The sequence below is a fragment of the Elephantulus edwardii genome, unplaced genomic scaffold, assembly GCF_000299155.1.
Source record: "Elephantulus edwardii isolate Elephantulus edwardi_28Jun2011 unplaced genomic scaffold, EleEdw1.0 scaffold00191, whole genome shotgun sequence".
In the NCBI taxonomy this organism is placed as follows: domain Eukaryota; kingdom Metazoa; phylum Chordata; class Mammalia; order Macroscelidea; family Macroscelididae; genus Elephantulus; species Elephantulus edwardii.
Genome location: NW_006399941.1, coordinates 5067489 through 5078858, shown reverse-complemented (window position 1 = coordinate 5078858; position 11370 = coordinate 5067489). Strand labels below are relative to the sequence as shown.

At 45.3% G+C, this 11370-nt stretch overlaps 1 protein-coding gene across 1 annotated transcript in view; it reads left to right on the top strand.

Moving 5' to 3' along the window:
• Positions 1-11370, top strand: part of ADAMTS12 (ADAM metallopeptidase with thrombospondin type 1 motif, 12) — a 680205-nt gene that overhangs the window by 11463 nt on the left and 657372 nt on the right. The window contains exon 2 of the mRNA XM_006896807.1: positions 2905-3278. Within this exon, the coding sequence (XP_006896869.1) occupies positions 2905-3278 (374 nt within the window). The remainder of the gene's footprint in view (positions 1-2904; positions 3279-11370) is intronic.

Below are 11370 nucleotides of genomic sequence, written 5' to 3'. Positions count from 1 at the left end.
GTAAAAGTGGTAGTACTGGAATTGGAAACACTATCCTTGACCATAGAGTCCTCAGTCAGGCGAGGGGACCAGACTGGGCAATTGGAGAGGGAGTATACCAGCCAGCTCCTGGGGGGTGTTGCCCTGCTCGGGATGGGCTGCCCTCGGCCCCCATCTCGGGGTGAGCTGTCACAGCCCTCTGCCCGGAGCGGGCTTCCCTCTGCCCTCTGCCTGGGGCGGGCTTCCCTCGGCCCTCTGCCTGGGGCAGGCTTCCCTCGGCCCTCTACCCGGGGCAGGCTGCCCTCGGCCCTCTGCCCGGTGCAGGCTGCCCTTGGCCCCCGGCTCGGGGTGAGCCATCGCGGCCCTCTGCCCGGGGCAGGCTGCCCTTGGCCCTTGGCTCGGGGTGAGCTGTTGCGGCCCTCAGGGTGAGCTCCTCAGTCCCCAGATTGTGCCATTGTCCCCAGATTGACCCCTGGGTGGGGAAGGAGGGAAAAAAAAAAGAATGCCTAGGGTATCCAGAGAATGTTACCTAGACCACCTTCTGCCACCCTCCCTTCCCAGTAAACCTGAAAGCAACACCCTCAAAGCCCTTCTATTTGTAACTCACAAGTTTGTTCTCTCTAGGTTTGCTCCCTTTCCTATAGGTAACCTTAACTCTGAGTTTTACTCCAGAATTGACCCTGAACCCAGTGCCAGTGAAAAAAAGGAAATACAACTGACAGCTAAGGAAACAAAGGAGGATGGAGCCTCTGGGTTCAACCAGCCATCCCCACTGGACCCACCTGGGAAAACACTTTGCAGTCCAGAGGGGAGCAAATGACAGGAAAATATCTTCTAACAGAGCAAGTAGGCAAGCAGCTTTAACCCAAGACCACCAGTAAGGTGATAAAGCGTCCTCCCTTCCCCCCTTTAAATCTATGCCCCTGTTCAGCATGAAGAAGCCAGAGAGTCGGCATCCAATTCCCAAATCAATAAGACAGTTGGTTTAATTACCATTGGAAAATGCTTGTCATTCCTCTGTAGTATCTGGTCCCCTCTGGACCCTCATCATTTCCTTCACCTGCTCCCCCCACCGACCAAACTGTGCAGCTCTGCAGCTGCATCCTGGCCCATCCTCACCTTTCTGCCCCCAACCCTCACCTCCTTGTACCCCCAATATGTTTTTCCCAATAAAAAAAAAGAAAAAAAAAAGAAGAGTCCATGGTACTAGGGATCTTATAATTAATATTAGATGGATCTTGGCTAAAAGCAGAAAGTACCAGAGAAATGTCTATCCATGTTTCATTGACTATGTAAAGGTGTTTGACTGTGGCTAACTCTGAGAAGAAAGGGAATCCCAGAATACTTGATTGTGCTAATGTGAAACCTGTATGTGGACCAGGAGGCAGTCATCGGAACAGAGTAAGGAAACACTGCATGGTTCAAATTTGAGAAAAGTGTACATCAGGAATGTGTCCTACACCCATACTTTTTCAATCTATACGCAGATCAGATTTTCTGGGAGGCTGAGCTCTATGAGGAGAAATGTGGCATCAGGATTGGAGGAAGACTCATCAACAATTTGTGTTACACAAATGACACAACCCTGCTTGCGGAAACTGAGGAGGACCTGAAGCACTTGCTGCAGAAGGTCAAGGACTTCAGCCTTCAATATGGATTGAAGCTCAACATCAAGAAAACAAAGATTCTCACCATTGGGCTGATTGGCAGCATCATGATAGATAATGAAGAGATTGAAATTGTTAACAGCTTTAGTTTGTTTGGCTCCTCAATCAATACTCTTGGTCCCAGCAGCCAGGAAATTAAAAGATGGATTGCATTGAGAATGTCTGCTGTCAGAGACCTCTCCAAAGTACTGAAGAACAACAATGTCTCTCTAGAGATTAAGGTTTGTCTGATTCAGGCCATGGTCTTTGAAATTACTTGTGATGTGTCAGAAAGCTAGACAATGACTAGGGATGATAGAAGGAAAATTGATGCCTTTCAGCTGTGGTGCTGGAGAAGAGTATTAAATATACCATAGATGGCTAGGCAAGCAAATAGATTCATCCTGGAGAGGGTGAGGCCAGGCTGCTACTTGCAGGCAAGGATTCTGAAGCTTCTTCTGACATACTTTGGACAGGTTGGATGGAGGGACCAGTCCTTGGAGAGGGATGTCATGCTTGGGAGGGTGGAGGGACAGAGCAAGAGAGGAAGACCCTTGATGGGATGGATTGATTCAGTGACTGGGATAATGGGGTAGGTGTGTCAGAGACAATAAGATTGGCACAGGATAGAGCAGGATATAGGGCTGTTGTATAAAGTGTCGTTATGAGTCACAATCAACTAGACAGGACAAAACAACAACAGCAACAACAGCATAAACAGTGGCACTCTGATTTTTATTAATGAACTCTGAACGTGAAGCAATTTCTTTATTTTCCTGATCATATTCCTCATGAATGAATACTTGGCTTACTGTTTAAGAAACAACTCACTGCCATCCAATCAGAACTGACTTTTAGCTGACCTTCAAGAGAATTTTCTGTGACTGTAAATAACATGTTAGGAGATTGCTCATCTTTTTCTCTCAGAGCACTTGGTGAATTAGACCCTCTTGCCTTTGAGTTGACAGCACAGCTCCTTATCCACTAGGCCACCAGAGTGCTCCTTGATGAACAGCATCATTGGTAAGGTCCCTGTTATTCCTAACTATGCCGCGGTGGTAGCTCAGCCTTCCAGACCACATGAGAGAGAGCATCGTGTGATTCTGACCTGTTCAGGGAGTTTGAAGTTGATCAGATACACATGGTGGGCAGGGTCTTAACCCTGACAGTTGACAGTGGCGTTTTGCAATTCACAATCTAGCGTCTGGGAACCACATGGCCATGTTTTCGCCTCACTACAGATTCTCTCTGGATTTCACCCTCTTTCCTTTTCTTGTAGAGCGTTTTGTCCGGGCACTACCCGAGTATCACGTGGTGGGGCCTGTCCGCGTGGACGCAAGTGGACGTTTTCTGTCTTATGGCTTGAACCATCCAACCACTACCACCACCAGCAGCAGCAGGCAGAAGAGGGATTTGGATGGCCGGGAGGAGCAGGTGTACTACAAACTCTCACACGAGGACAAGGATCTGCTTTTTAACATGACGGTTCATCGCGGATTTCTTTCCAGTAGCTACGTTGTGGAGAGGCGGTATGGGAACCTCTCCCATGTTACGATGGCAGCTTCCTCCGCGCCCCCTTGTCATCTCAGGGGCACAGTTCTGCAGCAGGGGACCAGCGTCGGGACCGCAGCCCTCAGTGCCTGCCACGGACTGGTGAGTGAGCAGCTTTCTGATCTTCCTCTTCTGTCTCCAGGCGACTAGTCACTCTGCCTGAACACCAGCTATAAATGGGTTCACTGGATTCAAAATGTGAGGACTGACCAACTGATGTGCAAGACCCTGATCTCCAAAGGGTCTAGGAGGGATACACATAAAAAGAAACGGTATAGGTACAGGAAACACAGGCACTGTAGCCCCTGAGTGCAGCTCTTCCAAATAAGCAGCTACAGTTGTGTTCATTGGTATGTGAACACATGCACATTGGGTGCCTATGACATGCAAGGTTCTGGGCTCCCAGGAGGCTGGGGAGGAAGGCTGATAAACAGAAGGCAGTGTACAATAAGGGTGTCCTGGAGGTACAGGAAGGAGTTCCAGTGGCTTGTTGTTAGGTGCTGTTGAGTATGACCCATAGTTACCTTTAAGACAACAGATCTGAATCCTGCTTTAGCCTGTGGCATCCTCACCTCCGATACACTTGAGCCCATTGCTGCAGTCACCATGTCACTCCATCTCAGTGGGGTCTTCCTCTCTTTCGCTGATCCCACCCTTCCAAGCATGTTATCCTTTTCAAAGGAATAGCTTCTTTTAGCAACATGTCCAATGTATGAGTGATGAACCTTGTCGTCCTTGCCTCAAAGGAGCACTCTGGTTGTACCCTTTCCAAGACTACCTTCCAGAAGGCAGGAGGTTCCAATCCACCCACTGCACTGAACGAGTGACGGGTCAGACAGAAGTGGGTGGGACAGTAATTGAGGGGTACAGGAGGAAAGCGCTGATGGTGTAGTCCATGGGTTGTTGCACCGCTAACACAAACGTAGTGTTTTCTCTGGAAGTGTGGATCCACAAGTAGCTCTGTGAGAGAAAGATGGGAAAGCTCCTGTGTGATTTAACAGCCTCTGAAAACCCACTGGCGGGTTCATCTCTGATTCACTTCCAACTCCACAGATAGGTGTTTTGCGGAGAGGTATAGAAAACAAGAGGACTGAGTTCCAAGGAGGATGGGAGGACCTTAGCTAGGATCCTTTGGAATGAAGAGGAAGGATTTGAGTGGGTCTTTAAGTTCTGTTGTAACACTGGGAGTGTTGCTCACTCACTCACTATTCAAGACCTTTTGAAGTAGGGAGACCTAGATTTAATTGCAAGATGAATCTGTTGACAGTTTCAATCTCCTCTCCATCCATTGTGATGTTGATTATAGTTCAATGGTAAGAATCTGTTTTCTTGACATTGAGATGCTATCCATTCAGAAGGCTGCATTCCTTGATCTTCCATCAATGACAGTAGCAGTTGCTGTTCAATTTACTGTGTATGGTAATTGTGCTCTTGTTGTTGTGTGCTGTCAAGTCAGATCGAACTCACAGCTAGCCCTTTAGTGGGCTTTTAGAGACAGTACATCACATGGGAGGAGGTTGCCCATCCTTCTCCCATGGAGCAACTGGTAGATTTGAATCATGTGCCTTTCAGATTACAAAGCAGCTTCTCTGGATTTCACTGAAATTGTCACAGAATATTGGGAAATTAAATGAATTAATATAAAGAAAAGTCTTGGAAGAGTGCTTAGTAAAAAATAGATCTCAACAGATATTAGCTGCAATTATTTTATTTTATATGTTCTAGGGCGCTCTGGTGGTCTAGTGGTAAGAAGTTGTACTGCAATGCCGAAGGCACATGGTTCAAGGCCACCAGCTGCTCAATAGGAACAGGATAGGCAATCTCCTACTGTGTGATTAACTTCCTTTGAAAAGCCACTTGAGGGTCAAGTATGAGTCAGGTCTGACCCAATGATACATAACCACAACGGGAAGTGCAACAGAGTGTTCCTTAGAGGCAAGAATTATAAAACTTCTCTCACACATTGGGCATGTTGATAGGATGGGCCGGGCTTTGGGAGAAGGCATCGTGCTGGGAAAGGTAGAGGAGCGATAGAATGACTATAACCATGCGCTTGAGCCTGTCAGGGTTTTTTTTTCTATAATTATATTTTATTAATTTTCATAAACATTTACAGAGATTTTGGGTTTCGATTCATTCATTGTTGCACTATTCTCTCTACCCTCCTCCAAGTTTGTTCTTGTCCAAATGCCACAGTGCTTGTCAAAGCCAGTTCTGATTAATCTCCTTTGTCAGTGTGTCCTTTGCCATTCCCTATCACTCCTCCCTGAGAGAGACTTCACCCTGAGTCATAAGGAAAAGGGGATGGCGTATTCTCTTAGCTACTTCTTGCTGAAAAGGGACGCCGTGGGTTTCAGGGTGAAGATCTTCTCTCACTACTCTAAAGGGCCCCTTTGGCAGTAGGAATCACATAGACTATTATGGAGATTGATTTTGGAATTTAGATGCACTCTTATTGATTGTGCTTGGCCGTACATGTTCATATCCTTGAAGATGTATCATGGGGGTGTTGCAACCTAGAAGACACAAATTTGACTAACAAGTTATAAGTACATGAGTCAAAAATTATGGAAAAGTAAAAGAAAAGATTCTTTCATTGTTTTACAAACCCTCCCCCACCATGTAGCCCTCGCTCTAGTCTCCTGTGATGACAGAAATACCTAGTTATATATCTCTTTTAAACAGTTTTCTCCCTCCTCTGTTTCAGTGCAGTATACATTATTGAACCCATCTTACTCAGTCTCTCCCCAACCCCAAGGACAGTCCCATTCTACAACAGTGGCATCATGTAATATTTGTCCTTTTGTGACTGGGATATTTCACTCAGCATAATGTTCTCCAGAGTCAACCATTTTGAATAATATTGCATGAGTTCCTTGTTTTTTAATGCAGCATAGTATTCCATTGTGCGAATATACCATAGCTTCTCTAGCCATTCGTTTGTTGATGGGCACTTAGGTTGTTTCCAACTCCTTGCTATTGTGAACAAAGCTGCAATAAACATGGGTGTGCATATATCTGCTTGGATGTCAGCTATGGTCTCTTCAGGGTATATTCCCAGTAGTGGAATTGCTGGGTCAAATGGTATCTCTATTTGCAACTTTTTGAGAAAGCGCCATACTGCTTTCCACAGGGGTTGCACCATTTTACACTCCCACCAACAGTGAATCAGGATTCCAGTTTCTCCACAACCTCGCCAGCATTTGTTGCTTGCTGTTCTGTTAAATTTCTGTCAGGGGTTTTGAGGGTGGTGCAGGACAGGACAGGATTCAGATCCATTGCTTACAGGATCATGCTAGTGGTCGTCCACTTGATGGTCTCTAACAACAACAACAAGGACAACAACAGTGTGCCAGACCTGGGACTGTTGCTTTACATTTCTTGTCCCCTTCCCCCATCCCCTTTTAAAACAAATGAGTAAACAAGTTAATTTGAGCCTGAATCTCTCTTTATCTTTAGATGCTACCTCTCAAAATTTGACCAAGCTATTTAGCAAATCTAAACTTTTATTTTTAAAAGAGGAGTTTGACTTCTCTGTCCCTCTTTCTAACAACCCTGCTAGTGGTGGCTTCACTGTCAGCACCAGTGGCAAAAAGTGATACCTGGAGTCATGCTGAGGTTTCCTGGGTGGTGGAGAAGGAGGCAGACACCAGCCCTGTGCATGTGTGCTGTGTGCTTGGGGGTGAGGTCCAGGGAGAGAGTCTGCGTCTCACTGCTGGTTAAGGTAGAGCAAGGGGAGCTGACCTTGGCACCTGTGCCAGGACTGGCTTGGGAGGAAACAGCTGGTGGCAGTGACATTTCTGCAAAGAGATTTCAGAGAGTTTGTCCTCAGTCCTCCTATTGTTGCTGCCAAATGGCGGAGAACTTCTGTCCTTTGTCATTCGCGACTCTGTTTATCGTCTATCTGTGTAGTTGGCCTCTGCTGGAATATTGCAGGAAAATTCATGTAAAAGGCTTTGTTGCTGCTGCTCAGTGCCTTTGAGTAGATTCTGCCTCTGAGTGAGGACAAAACATTGCCTGGTTCTGTGAAATACTAACAATCCCTCCAAGGCTTAGTCCATTGTTTTAGCCACAGTGCCAGTCCATCTCCTTGAGGGTCTTCCTCTCTTTAACGGACCTTCTCCTTTTCTAAATGTAACTGGAGAAAGGAAAGGAACTGCTCAATACCTGATTCTAATGAGCGCTCTGGCTGCACATCATCTAAGAAAGATTAATTGCTCTTCTGGTCCTCCACGGTACATTCAGTATTGTTGTTGTTATGTACCGTCAAGTCACTTGTGAGTCATGACAAGCCTATGTACAACAGCCCTAAACCCTGCTCTATTCTGTGTCAACTTCACTGTCTCTGATATACCTACTCCCATTACCCCAGACACTGAGTCAATCCATCTCATGCAGGGTTTTCCTCTCCTGTGCTGTCCCTCCACCCTCCCAAGCATGATGTCCCTCTTTAAGGACTAGTCCCTCATTGCAACATGTCTAAAGTAGGTCAGATGAAACTTCAGAATCCTTGCCTCCAAGGAGCAGCCTGGTCTTACTCTCTCTAGGATGAAACTGTTCTTCATGTTACATTCAATATTCTTCTCCAGCACCACAGCTCAAAGGCATCAATTCTCCTGGATCAGGTGCACCTTAGTCTCCAATCTGATCTCATTGCTCTTCAGTACTCTGGAGGGGTCCCTGATAGCAGACTTTCCTCATGCAATTTGTCTTTTAATTTCCTGGCTGCTGGTACCAAGAGTGTTGATTGTGGAGCCAAGCAAATTGAAGCGGTTAACAAGCTCAAAAAAACCTCTTCAATATTACTACTATAATAATTTAAATGCATCAATTCTTCAGCGGTCCTCATTCATTGTTCAACTTCTGCGTGCCTGTGAGGTGGCTGATAATACGATGGTTTGTGTCTGGTGTCCTTCAGTCCTCAAAGTGACTTCACGAAAGTGGACATTTGCAGCAGACCTGTCCGATGTGGCACATCAACTGACTCTTGACTGTATCTTTCATAGCCATTGATTGTGGATTCAAAGATGAAAGCAAAATGTTTTAAATGTATCAAATAGAACAGGTTCTCTTTTTTTTAGGGGGTGGGGTACACTAAGAAACACTTTGTACAATAAATGGAAACTCTTCCTTTCCCCTTTCCTATAAGCCTGTTTTTCACATGCATATATTTATTAACTTTCCTTCCGTGAGATTGTAAACTATGTGAAATCAAGTTGTTGTTCTTAGGTGCATCGATCATGATCCACATCAACTTTATGAACAACAGATAGAGCCCTGCTCTGTCCTGTGCTATCTTCATTATCTCCTATAGCCTTGAGCCTGTAACTACAGTCACTGTGTCAATCTGTCTCGTTAAAGGTCCTCCTCTCTTTAATGACCCAACATCTTACCAAGAATAATGACTTTTTTCTCAAGTACTGAACTCTTTTTGCAATATGCCCAAAGTATATGAGATGAAGTTTCACGGTCTTATTCTTCCTCTCACTTCTATCCAAGGGAGCTCTGGTGGTCTAGTAGTAAGAATCAGCGCTGCACTCCTGAAGGCACACGATTCAAATCCACCATCTGCTCCATGGGAGGTGCAAGAGGAAGACCTGCTGGAGGATTAGCTGTGGGTTGGTTCTGATTCAGTGGTACACAACAACAACAATAACAACAACTTTTATCTAAGCATGTTTAGCTCTTACTCTTAACTTCTACCCAAGCAAGCTCAATTGAGAGAAAATTCAATTCCATGATTCATATCTCCTGGGATCATTTGCTCTGTGTTTCTCCTCATTTCCCCTTTGATCCTGCCTCTCATTTCTATGAGGTAAGCCCTAGAAACATCAGTACCAACTGGTCCTTCTTGACCTCCAAGGAAGCAGAAGAAAGACCCTCCAGTGCAGGAAAGAAGCAGTCTGTGAGAAAAATGAGCCAGGGCCACACTGCTCTGGGGGCTACTAGTTCTTGTTATGTGCCGTTGTGTTGACTATGACTTATGCACAACAGCTCTGAGCTCTGTTTTTTCCTGAGCCAATCTCACTGTCTCTAATACACTTACCCCCATTGCCCCATTTACTGTGTCAATCCATCTTATCCGGGCCTTCCTCTCCTGCTCTGTCCCTCCACCCTTCTGAGCATGATGTCCTTCTCCAAAGACAGGTCCCTCCTGGCCACATGCCAAAAGTATGTGAGACTGAGTCTCAAAATCCTTCGCTCCAAGGAGCAGCTTGGTTTCACCCTCTTGAAGACAGACCCGTTGGTTCTCTTGGGGGTACACAGTATGTTCAGTATTCTTCTCCAGCACCAGAACACAAAGGCATCCGTTCATCTGTCATCCTTGGTCATAGTCCAGCTCTCTGATGTCAAGTCTATTCCTTAAACATGCAAATCCTCATGCTCTCAAATCCTGTTGTTGTTGTTGTTAGCTGTCATCTGGTTGGCTTCAACTCATAGTGACCTTGTGTACAACAGATTGGAAGCTTTCCTGATCCTGCACCATGCTCTTAACCTCTGCTGGGCTTAATTAAGCTCATTGTAGCTGTGACTTTTTCAGTCTACCTCTCTGAGTTTCAGCTGTGTCCCTTTCAGTGAACTATGGCAGAGCCACTCAAAATGTGTGCTCTGGACTTGCAGCCGTCATGAGGACTGGGAACTTGATAGAGAGGCATGACCATAGACTCCAGACCAAGTGAATCCGAATGTCTGGGGGCGGGGGGTGAGGGAGAGGGGGGCAGAAACTTGTTTGGAAAGCTCTCCAAAAGAGTCTGATGTCCATGGAAGTTTGTGACCCGCTGGATGAAACTAATTGGTTGAAACCTGGGGCTGAAAATTGGAGTGCCCAGGAGAGCTTTTCGGAAGTCCCCCATCCCTCAGATAGGCTGATTTAATTGGGCTGAAGGTGGAGTCTGGGCATCAGGATTTTTAGAAAGCTCCCCAGGGGATTCTAATGGGCAAGCAGCATCCTAGTGAGTGGGTGTTAATTGCCTGCATTAGCTGGCATTATTCTGCAGTAATGTCTGCATTAGTTGTGATTAATCAACTAGGCAATGATTGATACAGTGACTGCAGGAATGGGCCTGGCTGTGAGGGTGGCACATGATAAGCTCAAGTTCTGATTGTTCACAGGGTCATTATGAGTCAGAGTCAACTCAATGGCACCTAACGATAACTCTGAAATAACAATTCTTCCCAGGTGACTCTAAAGTGCAGCCAGGGTCAAGGTTACTACAGCATAGTCCCTAGAGAGTAGCTAGAGACTTGAGCTGCCAGCAAAAAGGCAAACCTCTCTGGCAGTTCGCATCCACCATAGACTCTGCAGCACGAAGATGGGCAACCCCCTTCTGTTCTGTTTTGTTGTCGATATTGTTAGGTACTGTCAAGTTGAATCTCATACTGATGATAATGTTACTGAACACAAGGGGCTCTTTCCGTAGTCAATTTCCAATAAGACAAACGGATTGCAATATCCATAAGCACTTTATTACACAGATCTGGGAGACAGCGAGTCAACTCCAAGACTGCCTCCCTGTCTGGGAGTGGTCCTTGGGATTTAAACTAGGGTGAAACACTAGTTCATTTAACAATGCACTTTAGTTAGTAAAAAAAAAGTAATTTCTAAAAAAAAGAGTAATTTCTACATCTGAAAAGAACAGTTCACATTTAAGTATCAGTAATTCAGGAAGGGCACAGTTCTCTTCCTGTAAACAGGCATGTTAAGATATCTAGGATCTAGGATAGAAGCATTTCTTCTTCTGGTAAACAGACAGATCAAACTACTTTACATGACTATATAAAGGAAACAGAGAATTCAGGAAGCTAAGTAACCAGTTTTGCAGGCTGAAGAAAAAGAACTATAGTTGTATAATTGATACATATATAGAGAATTCTGAACATATTAATACCATCCTACCAAAACCATGAACAGTGTCTCTGATCCTATCCTGTCCTGTGTCATTCTCATTATCTTTGACATACTTGAGCCCAGTGTTACAGGCACGGTGTCAATCCATCTAGTGGAGGGTCTGACCTTCCACATTTTCAACAGGCAATATCATGATAGGTGGAAATAGATTGGAACTGTCAACAGTTTCCTTTTAGTTGTTGTTGTTGTTGTTATGTGCCATCAAGTCGCTTGTGATACATAGCGACCCTATGTATAAGAGCTCTAAATGCTGTTCTATCCTGTGCCAACCTAGCCATCTCGAAC